This window comes from Hyperolius riggenbachi, chromosome 6 (genome assembly GCF_040937935.1).
Source record: "Hyperolius riggenbachi isolate aHypRig1 chromosome 6, aHypRig1.pri, whole genome shotgun sequence".
Classification (NCBI taxonomy): domain Eukaryota; kingdom Metazoa; phylum Chordata; class Amphibia; order Anura; family Hyperoliidae; genus Hyperolius; species Hyperolius riggenbachi.
Window position 1 is genome coordinate 162,405,974 of NC_090651.1, and position 26,670 is coordinate 162,432,643.

The 26,670-nt window shown below is 44.6% G+C and overlaps 1 protein-coding gene across 8 annotated transcripts in view; it reads left to right on the forward strand.

The window, feature by feature from the left end:
* PRG4 (proteoglycan 4) overlaps positions 1–26,670 on the forward strand; it is a 189,614-nt gene that overhangs the window by 12,815 nt on the left and 150,129 nt on the right. For all 8 annotated transcript variants that reach the window (XM_068240146.1, XM_068240143.1, XM_068240151.1 and 5 more), the window contains exon 2: positions 15,335–15,457. In XM_068240146.1, the coding sequence (XP_068096247.1) occupies positions 15,335–15,457 (123 nt within the window). The remainder of the gene's footprint in view (positions 1–15,334; positions 15,458–26,670) is intronic.

Here is a 26,670-nt window from a genome sequence, read left to right on the forward strand (position 1 = left end):
GGGTTAACATCAGGAGGAAGTTTGGGACATGTGTCAGGATGAGGTTAACTCATGGTACCAATGTTAGGTACCTCAAAGGCGTTAAAATTGGTGTTAAGGTTAGGTATCATAAAAGGCTTAATATTGGAGAAGAGGTTATAGTGGGAAAGACATAATCAGAAGAGTATTTTCCGGGGGGGGGGGGGGGGGGGGCTTCAATTGCCAACACACCAGATTATACAGCTTCCCCCCCCTCCCCCAGCACTCTAGCCCCGACACTTACTTGTGCAAGAATAAAGCACCAAAAAGCAAAAAGTGAACGTTAAAAAGAGTTTAACATAATGCACACTGGTGACTATTATGGTTCTGCAAAGCATTTGAAGCATACTTGACCTCTCTGCACTGCCTTCTTCCCTATTGTCATTCTAATGTAAATAATGCTATATCAGAGACACTTCTGGTCTTTACGTATTTACACTCTTGTAACTAAGGGTGCATATACACCTCCAAATTTGGCAAATGATTGCCAATCTTACCATTTCCATTCAGTCGAAATGAGCCTATTTACCTACAAAATCTGTTCATAGTATTCAAAATCTGTTGACCTTCATACCTAATGGAGGGGGTAAATTGGCCACTCATTGGTTAATCAAAACTGTTACTGGGTTATCAGAAAGGCATACATTTAAAAGTGCCACATGCTAAATTGGGCACAGCATAAACCAAAAAAACAATTCAGTTGAAAGGGTGCAGAAAACAGCGGTAGTAGTAAATTGACCAATATTCTACTGCTTAATTGATATAGTGAAATATCAGTAATATTTGCCTATATTTCACTATGACCTATTCTCTCCCTACTTTCACATAGAACCCACCCCCCTCCGGTGGTGCCTACCTTCTCCTCTGTTGTTACTTAACCTTAACTCACCCTGGTGGTGCCTAACTGTAATCTATCCCCTGGTGGTGCCTGACCTTAACCCCCCTAACGCCTAACATTAACGCCCCACCTGGTGGAAAACTAAACTGAACCCTTCAGGAGCACCTTCCCGTAACCCCCCAGTGGGCAACTAACCTTAAGCCCTCTAACCTTAACCTTTCCTCCCCTTCTGCCCCCAACCCTAAACATTCTTTGCACCGGCTAATAGTAGCCACAGTTTGCATAGAGGGGACACCTGGCGCCCTCTATTTAGTGGGAACTCAAATTTGTTGCACTTCATTTAGCTATTCCATCACAAACGGTCATTTCTGAACATTTGGACATCATTTGCAATATGCAGAGACTTCCCCCAACACCTTGTTGAATGCTCAGTAGTGATTGGGCATGCTGGCGAACCATGCCCAATTGGTAATGTTACTCAGGAGATGGCCACTTGCTTTCACTTGTCCTTCATCCTTCCTTTTCTGAAGATTAGCACAAGCTGCTTGGAAAAGAACCATTGGGCCCGATCCAATTCACTTATTCTGACATTTTCACATAATAAATAATATGCATTCACTTTTTCTCCTGAGTTTTCTTCTAGGTGATATTTTCACACCTTGTCATGAAATGCCTTTTAAATCACCTACAAGCACGAAAATACTTAAAATAATTTTCATAGTACATTATCACCAAGTTTTAGGTACTTTTTCAATTGTATAATGCTTAAAAGTTATTTTAAACAGAATATGTAAACAATCATTTTGAAAGTTCTGTTTACCTTCTTTTTTGGTACCTTTTCAAAGTGCAAAAGGTATTTTAAAGGGACAGTGCAAAAATTATCTCCTAGTACAGCTGTTCCCAACCCATGTGTTGTGACACATTCATGTGTTGTGGCAGCCTTGGGTATGTGTCGCCGATCCCTCCACTACCGTGTTGCCGCTGTAGTGTAGTGTAATTTCAGTTAAAGTAGGACTACTAAATAATGGCCGCTGGATTCCACATTTGCGGACATATTTACGCAAATGTGTTTGTTTTTTTTTATGAAAATTGTGGTCCTATTCTAATTACATCTTTACTGCGGCCAAGTTCTTATTGAGGTGTGTGTGGGGGGGAAGGGGGGTATGGAAGAGGAGGAGTATGGAAGGAGGAAGAAAGAGGCTTGGAGAGGGCAGTAACCCCCAGGATTTCACCTTGCCGTTGGTGGCGTTGCCCCCCACGGATATTGATCAGGAAGGGCCGTGGGTGTCCACACTCAGGAGCCTCCAAGTTCCCAGCAGAAGCCACGGTAAGCTGCAGCCAGACGAACTCCATGTCCTAACGCAGCTGCCTAGTACTCGCCCCACTGCCTGCTGGGAGCTGCAGTCCAGGTCAGCTGTGCTATTTAGCACATGCAGGTCCAGAGAACATTTGACTGGGCAAAGTCAGGGGGGTGTAGCTACAGTGAAATAATGACCCCTGGACTAACCCCTATAGGGAGAGGGGGAGACCTGGACTTATTCCCCTGAGTGGGGAGGGAAAGAGGCGACAATTAAAGAGAGGTCTAGTTGGAGAGAAGAGACCCATGTTTTTTGAATTTGCTACTGCCTGGTGAGTGCTATAACCAGGAAAATGTTATTGCTAAATCAAAACAACTTTGCTTAAAGCAGAATGAAATTCTTTTTTGTTCTAAAACATTATTTACAGCATATTATATACTACCAGCATTTTTTTTATAGAAAAGCATTCAAAGGGTTAAACACAGGACAGAAAAGCTCAATGCCGGGGAAGCTGGATGCATCCTCACTGGAGATAATGTTATCTTGTGTTTAATTGTATCAAGTGAGGAATGTAAACAAACACTTCTCTGACACTACAGACTCTCCTGAACACAGACAGACAGTCAGAAAGCATTTCTGCTTATATTACAAGATGAAAAAAATCAGTTATGAATAGAAGGCAAAGTCAGCTCTCAAAGCAAAAAAGTGTACTTTGGAAACTTGTAATTTCTAAATGAATAATAATACTTATGCACAAAAGCAAATATGGTAACTGTATGGCATATAAAAAGTAGGAAAACATGTTTTTATTGAATATCATGTCAGGGTTTTATACCGCTCTAAAGTTTCACTGGCTTTATTTTCATTCACATCTTTTTTTGTTGTTGTCCTACCATTTCTTCTGGACTGACAAATGGTTCTTGATAATATAGTATTAGTGCAGTGTTTCTCAGCATTATTATACATTGTTCCTCTTTATTAATGGCATCCACCCACCTAACACCCTCAGCCTGCATCGCATTATGCCCACCGAGCACCCTCAGCCGGCATCACATTATGCCCACCCCAACACCCTCAGCCAGCATCACATTATGGCCACCCAGCACCATTATCTGGCATTGCAATATTCCTAGGACCCCAGCTGGCATCACATTATTATTCCAACCCAGCACCTCTAGCCAGTATTACATTATCCCCACCCAGCACTCCCTGCCAAAAATTAGATCATGGCTTATTGATAAGAAATGGAGTTATGGGTGTGCTTGTCAAAGATTAGGCCATGTGTATATATAGAAATAGTATAGTATATTGTATACATATGTAATGTGTCATGGAGATCTCAATGGTTGGTGTGATGTGTCACAACTTTGAAAAGGTTGGGAATCACTGTCCTAGTAGAAGATCTAGGAGAAAAAGTGATTTGGATCAGGGCCGTTATTTCTAAATGGTAAAAGGCCACCCCAAAAAAAGACCATTATTGCAAGTTGCATGGGTCTTTAGAGTTGTAAAATAACTGTTTAGAGTTAGAAAATGAATGTCAGATGCAAGCATCTTCATTCTCATAATCTACAGAAAATAAGATGGCAGCACTTATGACTAGTGTTGGGCGAACATCTAGATGTTCGGGTTCGGGCCGAACAGGCCGAACATGGCCGCGATGTTCGGGTGTTCGACCCGAACTCCGAACATAATGGAAGTCAATGGGGACCCGAACTTTTGTGGTTTGTAAAGCCTCCTTACATGCTACATACCCCAAATTTACAGGGTATGTGCACCTTGGGAGTGGGTACAAGAGGAAAAAAATTTTTAGCAAAAAGAGCTTATAGTTTTTGAGAAAATCGATTTTAAAGTTTCAAAGGGAAAACTGTCTTTTAAATGCGGGAAATGTCTGTTTTCTTTGCACAGGTAACATGTTTTTTGTCGGCATGCAGTCATAAATGTAATACATATAAGAGGTTCCAGGAAAAGGGACCGGTAACGCTAACCCAGCAGCCGCACACGTGATGGAACAGGAGGAGGCGCAGGAGGAGAAGGCCACGCTTTGTGAGACACAACAACCCAGGCCTTGCATGAGGACAAGAAGCGTGCGGATAGCATGCTTTGTACCGCCATGCAGTCATAAATGTAATAAAGATAAGTGGTTCAATAAACAGGGACCACGCGGCAACGCTAACCCAGCAGCAGCAGACGTGATGGAACAGGAGGAGGCGCAGGAGGAGAAGGCCACGCTTTGTGAGACACAACAACCCAGGCCTTGCATGAGGGCAAGAAGCGTGCGTATAGCATGCTTTGTACCGCCATGCAGTCATAAATGTAATAAAGATAAGTGGTTCAATAAACAGGGACCACGCGGCAACGCTAACCCAGCAGCAGCAGACGTGATGGAACAGGAGCAGGCGCAGGAGGAGAAGGCCACGCTTTGTGAGACACAACAACCCAGGCCTTGCATGAGGGCAAGAAGCGTGCGGATAGCATGCTTTGTACCGCCATGCAGTCATAAATGTAATAAAGATAAGTGGTTCAATAAACAGGGACCACGCGGCAACGCTAACCCAGCAGCAGCAGACGTGATGGAACAGGAGGAGGCGCAGGAGGAGAAGGCCACGCTTTGTGAGACACAACAACCCAGGCCTTGCATGAGGGCAAGAAGCGTGCGGATAGCATGCTTTGTACCGCCATGCAGTCATAAATGTAATAAAGATAAGTGGTTCAATAAACAGGGACCACGCGGCAACGCTAACCCAGCAGCAGCAGACGTGATGGAACAGGAGGAGGCGCAGGAGGAGAAGGCCACGCTTTGTGAGACACAACAACCCAGGCCTTGCATGAGGGCAAGAAGCGTGCGGATAGCATGCTTTGTACCGCCATGCAGTCATAAATGTAATAAAGATAAGTGGTTCAATAAACAGGGACCACGCGGCAACGCTAACCCAGCAGCAGCAGACGTGATGGAACAGACGGAGGCGCAGGAGGAGAAGGCCACGCTTTGTGAGACACAACAACCCAGGCCTTGCATGAGGGCAAGAAGCGTGCGGATAGCATGCTTTGTACCGCCATGCAGTCATAAATGTAATAAAGATAAGTGGTTCAATAAACAGGGACCACGCGGCAACGCTAACCCAGCAGCAGCAGACGTGATGGAACAGGAGCAGGCGCAGGAGGAGAAGGCCACGCTTTGTAAGACACAACAACCCAGGCCTTGCATGAGGGCAAGAAGCATGCGGATAGCATGCTTTGTACCGCCATGCAGTCATAAATGTAATAAAGATAAGTGGTTCAATAAACAGGGACCACGCGGCAACGCTAACCCAGCAGCAGCAGACGTGATGGAACAGGAGCAGGCGCAGGAGGAGAAGGCCACGCTTTGTGAGACACAGCAACCCAGGCCTTGCATGAGGGCAAGAAGCGTGCGGATAGCATGCTTTGTACCGCCATGCAGTCATAAATGTAATAAAGATAAGTGGTTCAATAAACAGGGACCACGCGGCAACGCTAACCCAGCAGCAGCAGATGTGATGGAACAGGAGGAGGCGCAGGAGGAGAAGGCCACGCTTTGTAAGACACAACAACCCAGGCCTTGCATGAGGGCAAGAAGCGTGCGGATATAGCAGCAATGCTTTTTGCCGCCATGCAGTCATAAATGTAATACAGATGAGAGGTTCAATAAACAGGGACCGGAAACGCTACACCATCCCAGATGTTCATTGGTCATGTTACTTGGTTGGGGTCCTGGAGTGTTGCGTAGTCATTTCCAATCCAGGATTGATTCATTTTAATTTGAGTCAGACGGTCTGCATTTTCTGTGGAGAGGCGGATACGCCGATCTGTGACGATGCCTCCGGCAGCACTGAAACAGCGTTCCGACATAACGCTGGCTGCCGGGCAAGCCAGCACCTCTATTGCGTACATTGCCAGTTCGTGCCAGGTGTCTAGCTTCGATACCCAATAGTTGAAGGGTGCAGATGGATTGTTCGACACAGCTACGTCATCTGACATGTAGTCCTTGACCATCTTCTCCAGGCGATCGGTGTTGGAGGTGGATCTGCACGCTTGCTGTTCAGTGGGCTGCTGCTGCATGGGTGTCAGAAAATTTTCCCACTCCAAGGACACTGCCGATACCATTCCCTTTTGGGCACTAGCTGCGGCTTGCGTTGTTTGCTGCCCTCCTGGTCGTCCTGGGTTTGCGGGAGTCAGTCTGTCTGCGTACAACTGGCTAGAGGAGGGGGAGGATGTCAATCTCCTCTCTAAAGTCTCCACAAGGGCCTGCTGGTATTCTTCCATTTTGACCTGTCTGACTCTTTCTTCAAGCAGTTTTGGAACATTGTGTTTGTACCGTGGATCCAGAAGGGTATAAACCCAGTAATTGGTGTTGTCCAGAATGCGCACAATGCGTGGGTCACGTTCAATGCAGTCTAGCATGAATTGAGCCATGTGTGCCAGAGTCCTACCAGAATCCTCATCATCCTCTTGTGAGCGTTGTGATAGTTGTTGTGATGCATCATAGTCGTCACCTTCCTCCTGGTCTGCTTCTGCTGACCATTCGCGTTGAATTGTGGAAGTCCAACGTGCACCGCTCTGGCCCTCGTCAGTGGTGGCATGAAATTCCTGCTCCAACTCCAGCTGTTCCTCCTCCTCTTCTTCGTCATAGCTGCTGGGGCCAGCGTTCCCTGAGGCGGATGGCCTGATGTTGGTACCATCACGCTGATCGTTTTCTCCTTCAGATTCCCCCAGTTGCATCATGACAGCTGTTTCCTTGATTTTCAACATCGACCTCTTCAGTAAACACAGCAGTGGTATGGTAATGCTGACTGAAGAGTTGTCACTGCTCACAAGCAACGTGGATTGCTCAAAATTTTGGAGGACTTGGCAGAGGTCCAACATGTTGGCCCAATCGGATCCACAGAAGCTTGGCAGCTGGCCGGATGCGCCTCGGTACTGCGCCGTCATGTACTGGACCACTGCACTCTTCTGCTCGCAAAAGCGGGCTAGCATGTGCAGCGTAGAATTCCAGCGCGTAGGGACATCACACAGCAAGCGATGGTGGGGGAGATTGAAGCGCTCCTGCATCTTGGCGAGTGCCCCCGAAGCAGTACTGGAATTTCTACAATGTTTGGCCACTCGACGCACCTTCAACAGAAGATCGGCCACGCCTGGGTATGTCCTCAGGAACCGCTGAACTACTAGGTTCATCACGTGCGCCAGGCAAGGGATGTGTGTCAGCTTAGCCAACCTTAAAGCGCGAATGAGATTACTCCCATTATCACACACAACCATGCCCGGTTTCAAGTCCAGCGGTGCCAGCCACAAATCCGTCTGTTCCTTTATTCCCTTCCAAATTTCCTCCCCTGTGTGCTGCTTATCCCCAAGGCAGATCAGCTTCAGCAACGCTTGCTGACGCATGCCAACAGCTGTGCTGCACTGCTTCCACGATCCTACTGCTGCTGGGTTAGCGTTTCCGGATGAGGTACAGCTTTGAGATGCGTTGGAGGAGAAGGAGTCAGAGAGGTAGGTGCTGCTGTTGTTATCCAGTGGGAGGGACGGCGGTGCAGCTGTTTGCAACACCCGCGCCGTAGCAGGTGAGGAATCGCTGCCAGGCTCCACAAGGTTCACCCAGTGCGCGGTAAGGGAGATGTATCGACCCTGGCCGAACGCACTCGTCCAAGTGTCAGTGGTGAGGTGAACCTTGCAGGCAACGGCATTCTTCAAGCTTCGGGTTATTTTGCTGACCACGTGCTCATGCAACTCAGGCACTGCAGAGCGCACAAAGTGGTAGCGGCTGGGAACCACGTAACGTGGGATGGCCACTGACATCATGCCCTTGAAGCTGTTTGTCTCCACCACTCGATATGGCAGCATTTCGCAGGCCAGAAGCTTGGCTATGCTGGCTGTTACTGCCACGGCCCGGGGGTCATTTGCTGGCAATTTCCTCTTGCGCTCAAACATCTCCGACACAGACAACTGAACCGTAGCGCTGCACACGGAAGGGCTGTTGGTTGTTGTGTTTGATGAACACTGGGAGACCTCAAGAGCACTACTCCGGAAAGTGACAGTGTCAGCGTCGTCTGATGTTTGTGAATGTTGTGAACCACGCAATGGCTGGGCTACTGCTGCTGCTGAGGCGGGTCTGGTGGTGAGTCTGGTGAACCCAAGGGAGGCAGTGTTGCTGGTACCCTGTCCTGCCGCGTTTGCCCACAGAGTGGGATGTTTGGATAGCATGTGGCGGCTCATGCTGGTGGTGGAGAGGTTGTTAATACTTTTCCCCCTGCTCAGGCGAGTCTTGCACACCTTGCAAATCGCCATGGTAACATCCTCAGTGCAGTCTTCAAAGAAAGCCCAGACTTTGGAGCACCTGCCTCCTTGCTGGCGATTTCTGTTTCCTCCTCTTTTGCCTCTCACTCTAACTTCCACGCTTGTGGTGCCTGAAATTGCGCGCCGCCTACCTTGTGGCACAAGGCGAACTCGTGCAGCAGTGGGTTCTTCAACAGACTCATCTGTGCTGCTGCTACGACGGCGATGTTCTCGTTCACAAATAAAATCTGGGTCTCTGTCCACATTGTCCACACCCTCCTCTTCCATCTCCTCAAACTCGTCATATGTCATTGTGGGGGGCCGCCGCCGTGGAGTAGAGCTCCCCAGAACAACCTCTGCGCAGCTCACTCCAACGTCGTCTTCCAGATCTTGTCGGCCGACCTCCTGCAATTGCAACCCCTCCTGCCCAACTTGCTCTGCTCTGGGATTTGGGTTTCCGAGTCCTCCTCGGACTCGCCTTGTATTTCAGTGCGCGGTGCATTTCCCACAGTTAATGGTTGTGAATCCGGGCACAACATTTCTGGCTGTTCCTCCATTGACCTTTCATAGGTGGAAGTTTGTTGGGCTGGGAATAGCTCCTGCGAATACCCCATTGTGTCCTGAGGTAATTCATAGGACTGGTTATCTGGCAGTTGTGTGCGTGGTGTCGCTGCCGGTTGTGTCAGCTTTGTGCCCACTGGCTCCTTGTAACTGGCTGAGGACTCGGACCTCGTGCGTGATGTGCTGGTGCTGCTTAACCCACTGCTGGACGCTTGAGAGGTCATCCAAGTAATTATCTGGTCCTGTTCTTTTGGATTTGTGAGGGTTGTTGTCCTGGACAACATGGGCGGTATTGAGTGGGTTTTCTTGGGTGCTCCCCTGTGGCCTGTACGTGAACCGTCAGGGGAAACACCTCTTCCCTTGCCCCTTCCTCTTTCACCGGATTTCTTCCTCATTTCACTTATCCTTACAGTACACGCTGACTGGCAGCAGTACAGTGGCAGTACAGAAATGCTATACAGTACCACTATTCCCAGCAGCGACACAGAGCACAATGCTATACAGTGGCGGGTGAGCGGTGTACTACTGTTCCCAGGCCCAGCAGACACAGAGTGGAAGTAAACACAATGCTATATAGTCTGGCTGAGCGGTGTACACAGAGTGGCAGTACACACAATGCTATATAGTCTGGCTAAGCCGTGTACACAGAGTGTCAGAAAACACAATGCTATATATAGCGTGGCTGAGCGAGGTGCACAGTGGCAGTACACACAATGCTATATTAGTCAGGCTAAGCCGTGTACACAGAGTGTCAGTAAACAATGGTATATAGTCTGGCTGAGCGGTGTACACAGAGTGTCAGTAAACAACGGTATATAGTCTGGCTGAGCGGTGTACACAGAGTGGCAGTAAACACAATGCTATATATAGCGTGGCTGAGCGAGGTGCACAGTGGCAGTACACACAATGCTATATAGTCAGGCTAAGCCGTGTACACAGAGTGTCAGAAAACACAATGCTATATATAGCGTGGCTGAGCGAGGTGCACAGTGGCAGTACACACAATGCTTTATAGTCAGGATGAGCCGTGTACACAGAGTGTCAGTAAACAATGGTATATAGTCTGGCTGAGCGGTGTACACAGAGTGTCAGTAAACAACGGTATATAGTCTGGCTGAGCAGTGTACACAGAGTGGCAGTAAACACAATGCTATATATAGCGTGGCTGAGCGAGGTGCACAGTGGCAGTACACACAATGCTATAGAGCCAGGCTAAGCCGTGTACACAGAGTGTCAGAAAACACAATGCTATATATAGCGTGGCTGAGCGAGGTGCACAGTGGCAGTACACACAATGCTATATTAGTCAGGCTAAGCCGTGTACACAGAGTGTCAGAAAACACAATGCTATATATAGCGTGGCTGAGCGAGGTGCACAGTGGCAGTACACACAATGCTATATATAGCGTGGCTGAGCGAGGTGCACAGTGGCAGTACACACAATGCTATATATAGCGTGGCTGAGCGAGGTGCACAGTGGCAGTACACACAATGCTATATTAGTCAGGCTAAGCCGTGTACACAGAGTGTCAGAAAACACAATGCTATATATATAGCGTGGCTGAGCGAGGTGCACAGTGGCAGTACACACAATGCTATATATAGCGTGGCTGAGCGAGGTGCACAGTGGCAGTACACACAATGCTATATATAGCGTGGCTGAGCGAGGTGCACAGTGGCAGTACACACAATGCTATATATAGCGTGGCTGAGCGAGGTGCACAGTGGCAGTACACACAATGCTATATTAGTCAGGCTAAGCCGTGTACACAGAGTGTCAGAAAACACAATGCTATATATAGCGTGGCTGAGCGAGGTGCACAGTGGCAGTACACACAATGCTATATATAGCGTGGCTGAGCGAGGTGCACAGTGGCAGTACACACAATGCTATATATAGCGTGGCTGAGCGAGGTGCACAGTGGCAGTACACACAATGCTATATTAGTCAGGCTAAGCCGTGTACACAGAGTGTCAGAAAACACAATGCTATATATAGCGTGGCTGAGCGAGGTGCACAGTGGCAGTACACACAATGCTATATATAGCGTGGCTGAGCGAGGTGCACAGTGGCAGTACACACAATGCTATATATAGCGTGGCTGAGCGAGGTGCACAGTGGCAGTACACACAATGCTATATATAGCGTGGCTGAGCGAGGTGCACAGTGGCAGTACACACAATGCTATATTAGTCAGGCTAAGCCGTGTACACAGAGTGTCAGAAAACACAATGCTATATATATAGCATGGCTGAGCGAGGTGCACAGTGGCAGTACACACAATGCTATATATAGCGTGGCTGAGCGAGGTGCACAGTGGCAGTACACACAATGCTATATATAGCGTGGCTGAGCGAGGTGCACAGTGGCAGTACACACAATGCTATATATAGCGTGGCTGAGCGAGGTGCACAGTGGCAGTGCACACAATGCTATATTAGTCAGGCTAAGCCGTGTACACAGAGTGTCAGAAAACACAATGCTATATATAGCATGGCTGAGCGAGGTGCACAGTGGCAGTACACACAATGCTATATATAGCGTGGCTGAGCGAGGTGCACAGTGGCAGTACACACAATGCTATATATAGCGTGGCTGAGCGAGGTGCACAGTGGCAGTACACACAATGCTATATTAGTCAGGCTAAGCCGTGTACACAGAGTGTCAGAAAACACAATGCTATATATAGCGTGGCTGAGCGAGGTGCACAGTGGCAGTACACACAATGCTATATATAGCGTGGCTGAGCGAGGTGCACAGTGGCAGTACACACAATGCTATATATAGCGTGGCTGAGCGAGGTGCACAGTGGCAGTACACACAATGCTATATTAGTCAGGCTAAGCCGTGTACACAGAGTGTCAGAAAACACAATGCTATATATATAGCGTGGCTGAGCGAGGTGCACAGTGGCAGTACACACAATGCTATATATAGCGTGGCTGAGCGAGGTGCACAGTGGCAGTACACACAATGCTATATATAGCGTGGCTGAGCGAGGTGCACAGTGGCAGTACACACAATGCTATATATAGCGTGGCTGAGCGAGGTGCACAGTGGCAGTACACACAATGCTATATTAGTCAGGCTAAGCCGTGTACACAGAGTGTCAGAAAACACAATGCTATATATAGCGTGGCTGAGCGAGGTGCACAGTGGCAGTACACACAATGCTATATATAGCGTGGCTGAGCGAGGTGCACAGTGGCAGTACACACAATGCTATATATAGCGTGGCTGAGCGAGGTGCACAGTGGCAGTACACACAATGCTATATATAGCGTGGCTGAGCGAGGTGCACAGTGGCAGTACACACAATGCTATATTAGTCAGGCTAAGCCGTGTACACAGAGTGTCAGAAAACACAATGCTATATATAGCGTGGCTGAGCGAGGTGCACAGTGGCAGTACACACAATGCTATATATAGCGTGGCTGAGCGAGGTGCACAGTGGCAGTACACACAATGCTATATATAGCGTGGCTGAGCGAGGTGCACAGTGGCAGTACACACAATGCTATATTAGTCAGGCTAAGCCGTGTACACAGAGTGTCAGAAAACACAATGCTATATATATAGCGTGGCTGAGCGAGGTGCACAGTGGCAGTACACACAATGCTATATATAGCGTGGCTGAGCGAGGTGCACAGTGGCAGTACACACAATGCTATATATAGCGTGGCTGAGCGAGGTGCACAGTGGCAGTACACACAATGCTATATTAGTCAGGCTAAGCCGTGTACACAGAGTGTCAGAAAACACAATGCTATATATATAGCGTGGCTGAGCGAGGTACACAGTGGCAGTAAACAATGCTATATATAGTGTGGCTGAGCGAGCGGTGTACTACTGTTCCCAGCAGCGACACACAATGACTGGGGGGGACCCTGGCTAGCGTGGCTGGAGAGCGAACTACCCTGCCTGCCTACCCAAAGCTAAACCCACAGACAAATGGCGGAGATATGACGTGGTTCGGGTATTTATTCACCCGAACCACGTGACCGTTCGGCCAATCAGAGCGCGTTCGGGCCCGAACCACGTGACCCGTTCGGCCAATCACAGCGCTAGCCGAACGTTCGGGGAACGTTCGGCCATGCGCTCTTAGTTCGGCCATGTGGCCGAACGGTTTGGCCGAGCACCGTCAGGTGTTCGGCCGAACTCGAACATCACCCGAACAGGATGATGTTCTGCAGAACCCGAACAGTGGCGAACACTGTTCGCCCAACACTACTTATGACATAGACAGTACACTTTGCAGCTCTGTGCTGCTATGTTAGATGCCAATGGGAGATGAGATCAAGGAAAGGAAGTTTTTTTCAGGTTTGTGTTAATTTTGTTGTGTCTGAATATACAATCAACACTGATCATTCAGATATGAAATGCAGAGGATGAGTACAGGAGAATGTAGCAGATGATGCCAGAAGTTATCAGACTCTGAAAATATTGCTGCTGCACTGCTCCAAAAACCTGGGCCCATATGCAAGTGACATTGTAACACCTTTTCAATATAATACAAGCAAGAAAATACTTTAAATGATTTTGATAGTACTTGTTCAACTACGTTTTGGTACTTTTTCAATTGCAAAGAGCTAAAAAGCTATTTTAAAGTGAAGATGAAAAATTATATCCAAGAAGAAAACTCAGGAGAAAAAGATAATTGCATATTGGCCCTAGTGTCATTAACAAAACTTTTTTTTAAATGGTGTCCTAAAATCCCATGACCTCTACAAATACAGACTCACCATATTTAGGGCAGACCCAAGTGATAAGGTCTCGAAGCATAGGGAAAGAGGTGGCAACAATATTTTATTGCTGCGTAATGGTATATTGGGCTTTCAATAAAAGGAACAGACAATCTGCACTTTGTTCTTACCTCCTGCATGGTGTAAGATGCTGGAGCTGCATTGAATTTGTTCACCTGGGATGTGGAGTGGCTACACAAGCCTGTGGGTTTGTCATACTTAGAGATCATAGAATATCTGTCTGCATTTAAACTGGTAAGCCTGTATCTGTGAAGGCAATGGTATCTCATGACACTATTTGAAAAAGTTGTCTTGCCAACATTGTGATGTTTTGGAGCTGTGTAGAGTTCATACAGAATTGCTTAATTTGAACTGTTTTGCACTGAAGAAAGGACTGTGGCTATATGGACTTATGTTGAAAGAGTTGACATATTGAAAGTACTTTTGTTTTATTTCTGAGTCAGAATTTTGCAGATGTCTTCTCTGAATGAATCAGAAGCCCCTCCCCTTTAGATTGTAAGCCTTTGGTGCAAGCCAAGTGTGTCCTTCTTAATCTTGCGATACTACCAATGACACTCTTCCCATGGACTAACTTGGAATTGAATTGCTGGGTCTCTAAAAATTGCATGTTCATGAATCTTATACCCTGTTTGTGTGTATAACATTGTGCTATATTTATGTTGTATAACCTTGTGCTACTTCTCTGTCTGATACCCCTCATTAGCATTGTATGTATCCCTGGTTATTGTCCAGCGCTTTGTGATATGTTGGCGCTTTAAAAATACAATAAATAATAATAGCTCAACAGCTTTTGAACAGTGAACAGTGAAAGCTGAGAAGAAATTTCAATACATGTATCAATTCAATATAGCACTTATAGCACTTATTGCTGGTCTAATATAAAATGCTGTATACATTTCCTAATGTGATGCTGCAGTGTTAGTATACTTTTACTGAAGGGACCACTATTGCAAAAAATTGTACAATTTAAAATCCACCTGTATGCATATATACTATATGCTGTAGGATGGAAATTTCTCCCATAATAAAATGCACTGTAAATTACTTTTTTCTTATGCCACTGTCACTTTAGAGTAGGTAGTAAAAATCTGACAGATCAGAAAAAATAGTGAGCTCACAAGACGGGCCAACTGACATCTTTCCTTGCCCGGGAGTGTGTTGGAAAGAATAAAGAAAATACTGAAAGTCCAGATCAGACATGTCAGATTTTTGCTACCTACTTTAAGTGACAAAGAAAAAAAAAGTAATTTATAGAGTATTTTGTTGTAGGAAAATGTACATTTTTGATGAAGGAATAAAAAACATGGATTTTGCATTTAAAATTTTTTATTTATGACAGTAGTCCTTTAAGCCTAAAAGGGGGAGGGGGGCTGAATGATAATGCAACAATAATGCAATGTAAATGCCTTATTTAATTACCTTCAGGCAGTTACATTTCATATCTATCTGGAAAAAAAAAACAGCCAGTCTAGTTGTAGACTGAGTATTTATGTATAATTCATTGTGATTGATTTACCTATCATTTTAGCTTCTACAGTAATAGGCAATTTCTTTTGTTTAATTATAGGTGCAGGAAGCTGTGTTGGGAGATGTGGTCAAGGGTATATTCGCGCAGATCCGTGCCATTGTGATTATAACTGTATGTCTTTTATGGAATGTTGTTTAGACTACAGGACAGTTTGCACAACAGGTAACCTATTAGGTTGAGAAGAAAATTCGCAACTACTGAAAAAAATGCAGTACAGAAATGAGGTGTCATTGCCTAAACAGAGCACTAGCTCCATAGAAAGAGACAAAAAACCCAGTGGCTTTCAGTTTGCCCTTGTTTTCCGTGAAAATGCATTTTCTATATATTTAGAAAAAAAAAGTTAAATACATTGAAGTTATAACAGGAAACAAAAAAGTAATAAGTAGGATCAATATTCTGGTCCAGTGCTGAAAGCTTATTAAAGAAATACAAAAATAATAAACTAATGAATTCTATAGAGACCTCCAAAAATTATGCATGATATTACCAGAGCCGATATGCTCAGAATAAACACAATGTGGCACTCTTGTGAGTTTTATCACAGGAAGCAAGAAAAAAACAAAGCCTCTGATCAGCCAATGCTGCTGAAATAATAGTTTAGTTGAAAGAAATATATCACGTTCAACCAGATAAATTGGTACAACACTGTCATGCACCCTGAAATATCCCAGTTGGTCGACAGAATTCACTATAACTACTTCCTGTGGTAAAATTATCAAGATTTTAACCACACACTTACTGTAAAAAACTCCTTTCTCAAAAAAGATGGCAAAACTTTTTTTCCATACATAGATCATGTCTTCTTGTTCTGTGTACAAGACTAGGGACAAAACGGTCATCTGCCAAGCTTTTTTATGGCCCTCTAATGTATATATATCTTAATTAGATCATCTCTAAGGCATATTTTTTCTAGTTTAAATAAGCCCAGTTTATCTAATATTTCCTGTTAGGTGATACCGCCCATCCTTTGACCAATTTTGTGACATGTTCCTGCACTTGTTCCAAAACTCAAATGTCAATTCTGCAATGCAGGGCCCATAACTGTATTTCATATTCCAGGTGCAGCATCACAAGAAAGTTAAACAGGGACAGTATTATGCTAGCATTCTTAGTTTTTGTTTCCCCTTTTTCAGTCGAAAATGTTATTTTTGCTTGCCATTGAATATGATTATTTAATTTATTGTCAACCAACACGCATACATCCTTCTCTAAGTTTCATGTCCTCACCTTTGTTCGGGTTATTTTATATGGTGCAAGAGTTGACAATTGGTACAACCAAGATGCATGGCTTTACATTTATCGACACGGAATTTCATCTGCCATTTTCTCTCCCTTGTAGGTATGCTATCCAGATAATCTTGTGTTTCAATAATACAACTTAAATTTGACAATAGGCCACTGTCATCAATAGTTTGTAAGGACAGTTTGTCGTTTGTATCAAGAAAGCCCCAGCCAGGCGACACCTTGACCAATCTGTCCAGATACTGTAGGTGAATGGTTTTTAAACTTTCTGTACTTTTTTACAAGTTGGAGTGATAGAATTTTTTGTAGCAGATGTGAGGCGCTCGGCAATCTCTTCTGCGTACGTACCAAAAGGGCGCCTGGACAAAAAGGGCGCGGGGTGTAAACTCTAAATAATAATTAATCATTAATAGGGTTTATAAATATAGTGTGCTATATTTCGTTTACAAATAATGTTTAACAAAATTATAAATCATTAAATAATGTTTATGAAATCGGAAATTGTGAAAACGTTAATCTTCCCTGTTTCAAAAGTTAAACTTATAATTACGTTTATAAAAAAACCAATAATATATGTTTAATTGTTATAATTGTATATTATTGTGAATAACCGTCATTTATGGTTTGTTCTTATAATAAAATCTGAAAATATTGTTTATAAAGATGATATAAATATAACTACGTTCGTAATAAGTGTTGTAATACATTAGTAATACCCTGTTGGTGCCTAAACCTAAGACCCCCCTGTTGGTGCCTAAACCTAAGACCCCCCTGTTGGTGCCTAAACCTAAGACCCCCCTGTTGGTGCCTAAACCTAAGACCCCCCTGTTGGTGCCTAAACCTAAGACCCCCCTGTTGGTGCCTAAACCTAAGACCCCCCCTGTTGGTGCCTAAGTAACCCTCCCTGTACCTACCCCTAACCCCTAGACCCCCCTCTTGGTGCCTAAACCTAAGACCCCCCTGTTGGTGCCTAAACCTAAGACCCCCCTGTTAATGCCTAAACCTAAGACCCCCCTGTTGGTGCCTAAACCTAAGACCCCCCTGTTGGTGCCTAAACCTAAGACCCCCCCTGTTGTTGCCTAAGTACCCCTCCCTGTACCTACCCCTAACCCCTAGACCCCCCTATTGGTGCCTAAACCTAAGACCCCCCTGTTGGTGCCTAAACCTAAGACCCCCCTTTATTATGTGGATAATAATGTTTTACTAATTGTGGATTCAAAAAATATTTTGCAATTTACGTTACGTACTGATCGCTTTATTTTGTGAATAATAATGTTTTACAAACAGTAAGGGATAAAACTTTAAATAATGTTTTAATTATTTAAATAAGATAAATATGTTTAGTATTTTCATAAACGTTATTCGGCACGGGTGCATTTTATAAACGTAAATCACCACAAGTTCAGTTATAAATCATTAAACATCGCCGGGCGCCGTTTGTAAACTTTATTTAGCTCCTGGCGCCGTTTATAAACTTTATTTAGGTCCGGCGCCCTTTTTTCCTACTCGGCGCACATTAAACGCTATTTATTATGGGAGTGAATGGCGGCGCCCTTTTTGTCCACTAGCGGCATGCGCCCTTTTTTCCCAGCTCCATCTCTTCTACCCTGTATGATGTATTAGCTCTTGGCTGGTGATGCTCCATCTGAATGAAATAAATACATGAAATATATGTCTGGCAGGTTGTTTGGAGACATTTGGGAGTTAGATTTACAGTAGTTATTAATAGATAAATTAAAGTGTACTGGACCAGTATCAATATTTGAGGGGCCCCGATGCTAACAGTCACCTATTTTGAATATTATCCACTGACCACAACTCTTTGCCTTCTGTCCATTAGCCAGTTCTCCATTCATATCCGCAGATTCTTCCTCATTCCTTGAGGTGATGACTACCCTGCAGTAATGTACTCCTCAGTATAGAAAGCTGCTGCTCAGTGCCTCGTAAACATTGGGTAGGAGAAGACTATGAGGGAGGAACAAACTGTTGCAGGAGCCCCTACATTCTCTCCTGGAAAAAAAAAAAAATGGCTTTCGTAATAATGTTATTTTCTTTGTGCAAAATACTAGTAATAATTTAGCAAAAGTGGAACAGTACTTTGCTGCAAAACTAATTTTCACTTGAAATTTCTATTTATAGATTCAAAAAAATCATCTCAAACACATATAAATGTTAATGTTTACATAGTAAATTACCCCCAAATTGTTATGTAAACCATACACAGGGAGATTATCTGTCTGGTACAACAAAGATCTGGGTGAAATATATATTCTAGTATGGCGTTCTCCATACAACATTTCAAGTAGAACTTATAAGCAGGGCATTACAGTAGAAGGTTGGCACTAGATGCTGTTGGTCAGACAATTGAAATTACCAGGTGCATGGATGTGCAGAACATCAATACATCTAAATCAGGGTTAAAGAGGCGTACGAGAGAGAACGGCACCGGAGACTTGGGCGCAGGACACAGCCAGTATATGGCTGATCCTGCTGCCGCACAAGTCCGGGCCGTGTTAATTACTATTCCCCCTCCAGGCCGACATGGATAGTGGGGGAATGAAATAATTCGGCTTCCAGCAATTGCTGGAAGCCGAATTATTGTTTTAAAAGCAACTTCAGATCCGTCTTCTGACGGCGCTGAAGTTACTCCCTGTGCCTGCGATAGCCGTAGTTCCTATTACGGCCTATGGTGGCGCCGGCTGCGCCCAAGTCTCCTGCGCTGCTGCGCCCAAGTGTCCAGCGCTGGATTTACCGTGTTCGTTAAAGAGATCCGAGCTCAGCCTCTAAACTACAAATTGTAGATAAATTTAAATATCTCGGGATATGGATACATAAGAATATAAATAGTTTTTACCTGAATTTACCTGAATTTACTAGGTAGAGTTTCCTCAATTAAAATGATTCTAGCCCCAAGACTACTTTATGTGCTTCAAATGGCACCATGTTGGGTGCAACAAAAATACTTTAAAGAGAACCCGAGGCGGAGTTCTTCCATCACAATCCCCATACAGAGGCTGGGTCTGTCTATAGAGCCAAGCCTCTGTTGCTAGTTAGTTTCCTTCAAAGCCTCCGCTGCACGCTGTCAGACCCCATAAAACACAGCCGCGCTGGCGACACGCAGCGTGTCGCAGCCGGCTGTGTTTAGCTCACTACTGTCAGTCTCGCCACTCCCCCGCCTCCTGAATCGCTCTGGTCCCCGCCCACGTCCCTTCCCTCGCCGCTGATTGGAGGGAAGGGACGCGGGTGGGGACCGGAGCGATTCAGGAGGCGGGGGAGCAGCCTAGACTGACAGTAGTGAGGTAAACACAGCCGCGTAGCGCGGCTGTGTTTTATGGGGTCTGACAGCGTGCAGGGAGGGGCTTTGGAGGGAACTAACCAGCAACAGAGGCTGGGCTCTATAGACAGACCCAGCCTCTGTATATGGATTGCGATGGAAGAACCGCGCCTCGGGTTCTCTTTAAGAAACTGGACTCTATGGTCTCTTCTTTTCTGTGGAGTGGTGGTTCACCAAAGCTGGCACTTGCAGTCCTCAGACTCCCCACCTCGCAAGGTGGACTTGTATTACCTGACTTTTATGTTTATTACCTGGCATCCCAGCTGGTTCCACTTGCTAACTGGCTAGGCTCATGTAGAACAGACTCAGCTATGAACACTGAAGCTGACATTGCATCATCTTATGAAGCATTATGCAACGCAATATACAGGGGTTCGGTACCCACGGGGGATAGGGGTACATCTCTTATTAAAAATACAGTAACAATATATCAAAAAACGCAAAAATTATGTGACCCACTACCAATGGCTATGTCACCCAGCTCCCCACTATGGTTCAATAAAAACGTCCCAGAGCTACTGACAATTCCTGATGTATCATTTTGGTGCAGGCATAATATTAAATATGTTAACCAATTGTACTCTGATGGCCTATTCAAGGACTTTATAACGCTTCGTCGGAAATATAACCTTCCCCGGCACTCATTATTCAGATACTTTCAATTACGGCACGCTATCAGAGCACAATTGGGCCTACAGAAAATTCCCCTTATACCATCTCTATTAGAGTCACTACTATTAAATAAAGACTCAACAAAACAAATATCAAAATACTACAACTTTATTATGACTTATAAATACACGGCTAAACATGGCTCATATCGCGATAAATGGCAACGTGCAGATCCTGAAATTACAGACTAAAATTGGGAGGAATTCCAAACTACATACTTTGGTACAGCTATTGCTTCAAAAGATAAAGTTATTCAAGTAAAATGGCTACATCACACATATTTATCCCCTAGTCGGCTGGCAAAAATGAGTCAAGCCCAAAATGGAACATGCTTTAAATGCACTGCACCTAATGCGGACTTTATACACTCTGTCTGGTCCTGCCCGCAAGTTCAAAAATATTGGAAATCTGTTATTCACTTTCTATCCACTAAAATAGGAATGCCGGTTGTTCTATCATTCCAGATATGTATGCTGGGTATACTGGGTGACATGGCCTGCGGGAAATATAAGAAAATATTGGTTAGAATTCTACCATATTATGCTAGAAAAGCTATAACAATACGTTGGAAACAACCTAACCCCCCGTTAATTAAAGACTGGATAAAACTGGTTAATGACGCGATTCCTCTGTACAAACTTACCTATCAGGCCAGAGCCCAGTTTAACAAATGTAATAAGGTTTGGAGTACATGGGTAGACTCCTTTGAGACAATAACGCCTATCCCCAACTTGGATATTACAGCTACAGTACAAGATTTACATTTATAATCTATGCGAAACAACTAAGGAATATAGAAGTATGAATTTATGTTAATGTTTGAAGATGATTTGCTCAAGTATAAAATATACCCCTGTCTATACGTGCGTATAATCTGGAGTACATCTGTCACTTGTTTTACAACTGTTACATGTCCTGTTAATGGTTATAGCTAACGGAGGAAATGTGTTTATTCTTTGTTGTTTGTTTTGAAAAAATTTAATAAAAACTCTCTTTAAAAAAAAAAAAAAGAGATCCGGGCACCAGACCATCCAAATTTGCAGAAAACACTTTAAAGACAGTAAAGACAGACAGGACAGTGTGTACAACCTTACAGGGCCCGCTTACCCATCAGATAATAGTAAAGTAACAGAAAATGAGAAAAAATAGCTGTTCACGCTCTTTTTTTTAACTACTTTGTAAATGTAGACTTTTTGATGTGAGGAGTTCACAAAACAACTAATTAGAAATAAACATTGCAGTAACCTTGATCCATGTTATCAATCTTAACCACTTCTGTACCAGCAGTCACTGGCCCCTTAAGGACCATAGACTGCTAGTTAAAAAAAAAAAAAAAAACAGCACTTACCAAGGTCACGCAGTTCTGGCGTTCTCCCTTCGCTGTAGCTCCCTCGCTTTGCTGTCCCTATGACGGCAGAGCTCCCAGAGCTGGACAGGAGCGGATTTCATTGGCTCCTGACCCTGTTATCAATGTGAGTCAATGTGATTGGCCCACACTGATCACGGGGTCAGGAGCCAATGACATTGGCCCCTGACCGGCTCAGGGAGCTCTGCGGTCATACCGATGGCAGAGCAAGGGGGATGCAGCGGCAAGAGAGTGGAACGATTGGCGGGTGCATGCAGTGGGGATGATTGAAATCTATGCCCTGGCAGGAATAACAGGTGCAAAACAGTGCATAGATTTCAATCAGCATGATCCAGAAGTGGTTAATTTTGTTTGCAGTCTTTTAATAGCCCAAAAGATAAACATTCAGCAAGAACAGTGTTACTAGTTTTTCTGCAGGGTTTAATGATCATTTAAAAGACAAGTAAACATTGATTCTATTTGTTGCATCAGATGCAAATTCTGACTGTGTATGGCTATATTATGCCTCCAGTGACATCTCTTGGTTGTCAACATTTGATTTGTGTTTACAGGAATATGTTTGTGATGGAAATGGACTGTTTGGAGGAATATTTTTTAGTCATCAGCCATTTAGAGACACCTGCAAATTTTAGCTAAAATAGTAGTTACAATCATAAATTTTGTGATTAATAAGCGTCATCATCACTAGAAATATACATTCCTGATGGTTATTATTTATTTCTACTGGACTGTTTTCTGTTGCTCTTGAAGGAAAGTGATTAACTAAAAGAATCATAGCTGATCTCTTAATGGTATTTTAAAATCACTTATGAATGGTGAACATAAACAGCATTTAACCACATTCAGTGACTTTTTGTGATGAATTAAAAATGTATAGCATGGAACAAAAATGTATAGCATAGATATTAATATATCTACACACAAATCTAAAGTAGCTAATAATACCAATGAACAAATTATCCTTACAAACTACTGACGACAGTGGTCCATGCCCAAATTTAAGATGACAGGAGCCGGGACAAGGTCCTCCAGCACCCAAGGCTGAGACACCAAAGTGTGCCCCTCCATCCCTGCCATCCCAGCCATCACACACTGATTGCTATTAGACTAAGAGGCGCCACAGGGCCCACAACCTCCCCAACACCTTAATATCTAGTTTTATGGCTTGCAGTCACTGCTATGTGTCCCCTTTTCTTATCTCTTTCTGCTCCAAACACAATTAGGAATGACAGCTGAATGAATTCTGCGCCCCCTCCTACACTGCGCCCTGAGGCTGGAGCCTCTCCAGCCTATGCCTCGGCCCGGCCCTGGATACTGGAAGCCAGTCTCCCCCCCCCCTCCTGTGCCCCCTCTTACCCTCGTTCTGCTCAGTCAAAGTCTTCAAATGAGGCAGAACGATGGATATTATCAGGGAGCAAGTTACAGTTCTTCCTCCCCGCTGTGCGTACATAACTCCACCCCCTCCACCTGCCACTTTAGTTCTATATGTGTTTCACTGCACACAGCGTGCAGGGGAACTGTGCTGTGTCTGGACTTGTGATAATTGAGGTCGGATATTTTTCCAACCTGAATTAACATGAGCCCACACACAGCGCAGCTCCCCTGCGCGCTGTGTGCAGTGAAACACATGGGGAACTAAAGTGGCAGGTGTAGGGGGCGGAGTTATGTACGCACAGCGGGGAGGAAGAACTGTCATGTCTTCCCTGCTAATAATGATCATATAGATGTGTTCAAAATTATTCAACCCCCTGAAATTGAGTGTTTGGGCCAGTTTGACATTGATTTTGATCATTTCAGTCATCTTGTTTACAATTAAAGCAAAGAGGCACTTGTAAGACAGACAAATATAACATAACATTTATAATGAAATAACCACAAATTTCTTTTCTGTGCTCACATCATTATCAGTTTTATTCAACCCCTAAGTGACATTCATTCTTAGTACTTAGTACAACATCCTTTTCCAGTTATAACAGCTTTTAAATGTGAAGTTTAGCTTGACACAAGTGTCTTGCAGCGATCTATGGGTATCTTAGCCCAATCTTCATGGGCAAAAGCCTCCAGTTCAGTCACATTCTTAGGCTTGCGCACTGCAACTGCTTTCTTTAAGTCCCACCAGAGGTTCTCAATCGGATTTAAGTCTGCTGACTGCGATGGCCACTCCAAAATGTCCCAGCCTTTAATCTGCAACCATGCTCTAGTGGACTTGGAGGTATGCTTGGGATCATTGTCCTGTTGAAAGGTCCAACGTCTCCCAAGCCTCAGGTTTGTGATGGACTGCATCACATTTTCATCCAATATCTCCTGGTAAGCAAAACAGCCCCAAAGCATGATTGACACCCACCCTCCCCCCCACCATGCTTCACAGTAGGCAAGGTGTTATTTTCTTCATAGACCTTGTTCTTCCTCCTGCAAACATAGCGTTGATCCATGGGCCCAAACAGTTCCAATTTTGTTTCATCAGTCCACAGAACACTACCACAAAAATGGGCGTGGTTAAGCATAGCATGGGCGTGGTCATGGGTGGGGCCAAATATACATGGCCTTAGCAGTGGTATAAAAGGTCTGCCAGGGGAAGTTTGAGCTCTGTCGTAGTGTATCGCCAAAAAGTAGATGTAATTTGACAGCATTTGACCAAAAATACACATAATTTGGCAGAGGTTCCTCCAAAATACAGATAATATGGCAGTGGTTCCCCCAAAATAGACAATCTGGCAGCAGCAGTTCCCCCAACATACACATAATCTGGAAGCAGTTCCCCAAAATACGCGAAACCTGGCAGTGGATCACCCAAAATACATGTAATCTGGCAGCAGTGGTCCCCCAACATACACAATCTGGCAGCTGTTCCCCAAAATACACGTAATCTAGCATCAGCGGTTCCCCAAAAATACAGATCTGACAGCAGTTCCCCCAAAATAGGTACCCCCAGTATAGCTAGCTAGGTCTATAGGTGTCCCCAGAATATTTAGCCAGGTGTATAGGTGTCCCCAGTATATGTAGCCAGGTGTATAGGTGTCCCCAGTATAGCCAGGTATATATGTGCCCAGTATATGTAGCCAGGTGTATATATCCACAGTATATGTGTAGCCAGGTGTATATGTGCCCAGTATATGTAGCCAGGTGTATATATCCCCAGTATATGTGTAGCCAGGTGTATATGTGCCCAGTATATGTAGCCAGGTGTATAGGTGTCCCCAGTATATGTAGCCAGGTGTATAGGTGTCCCCAGTATATGTAGCCAGGTGTATAGGTGTCCCCAGTATATGTAGCCAGGTGTATAGGTGTCCCCAGTATATGTAGCCAGGTGTATAGGTGTCCCCAGTAGCCAGTCTATAGGCTTTAGCAGAATAGGTAGCCAGGTGTCCCCCCAGCTGGAGGGGAGCAGCGCAGTGGAGAGGAGCATTGTGCAGAGCAGCAGGAAAGGGCGGAGGTCTCCCCCCCCTTTCCCTCACCTTGGGGCTCCTCTTCCTGGCTCTCCCCTCCAGAACAATGGCGGCGGTGGTGGCTGGCAGTGGGCATCAGTGGGCGGGACTTACCTCCTCCTCCTCGTTCCGGCGAGTTGAAGCTGTGCGTACAGCTAGTCTACAGCTAGTATAGTCAAGACCAGAGCAGCGGCACACACAGCTTCAACTCGCCGGAACAAGGAGGAGGAGGTAAGTCCCGCCCACTGATGCCTGCTGCCAGCTACCACCGCTGCCATTGTTCTGGAGGGTAGAGTCAGGAAGAGGAGCACCAAGGTGAGGGAAGGGGGGGAAACGTCTGCCCTTCCCCGCTGCTCTGCACAATGCTCCTCTCCACTGCGCTGCTCCCCTCCATCTATGCTAGGGTGGACGATGTCCACTCTGCAAAAAAAGTAAGTGGACGTCGTCCACCTGCGTTGACGCAGGACTCGACCCCTGGTTATTTCATTATACATGTTATGTTATATTTGTCTGACTTACAAGTGCCTCTTTGATTTAATTGTAAACAAGATGACTGAAATGATCAAAATCAATGTCAAACTGGCCAAAACACTCAATTTCAGTGGGGGATGAATAGTGTATATGCTGTTAGAACGGGCCACAGGGGGTCGCTGGAGGGGGAAGGATGGTGCTGTGTGCTGTGAAAAATTTACACAGCACTATTAATAAAATAATTTAAAAGTATATCCAGACCAGGTCAGGGGTACTTTAAAGTATACAAAACAGTTCGATATTGTTTGCCCCATGCTCAGGGATCTATTTCCCCTGTGGTCTTGAAGAGCACCTGTGAATGCTACTACCGTATGTCTATATAATTCATAGTCACCGCTTAATGTTATAAGCAAAATATACAACTGGAATTTGAAATAGAATGCAATTTTCTTAAGCTATGCACACATTTAAGATATTCAGGTTATTTTCTCTCTTTTTTTCTTTTTTGTGTTCTTGAACATAGTCTGTTTCCTTTTTTTTGTTATTTTAAATTCTCTCTTATGCACTCATTAGTGCTTGAATAGTGTTCTTAGTATGATGAGATGCTCTCTGATATGATTATTGTACTGAATTTTCTCTTCTTTACAGTGGACCTATTGGCTCAACAGGGTTGATCATACGTTTATTATACGTTCTTTCATATTTTCATGCACATAATGGGCTATGTGTCCCCAGTATGTTTTGCATTTTGTATGAGGATACTCATCCAGACATATATTGTCTTTTTCCTTTTGTACTTCTGTATGCTAACTTTTTACATTCAATAAAAAGATGATTGATAAACAAAAGATCTAAAACTTATACA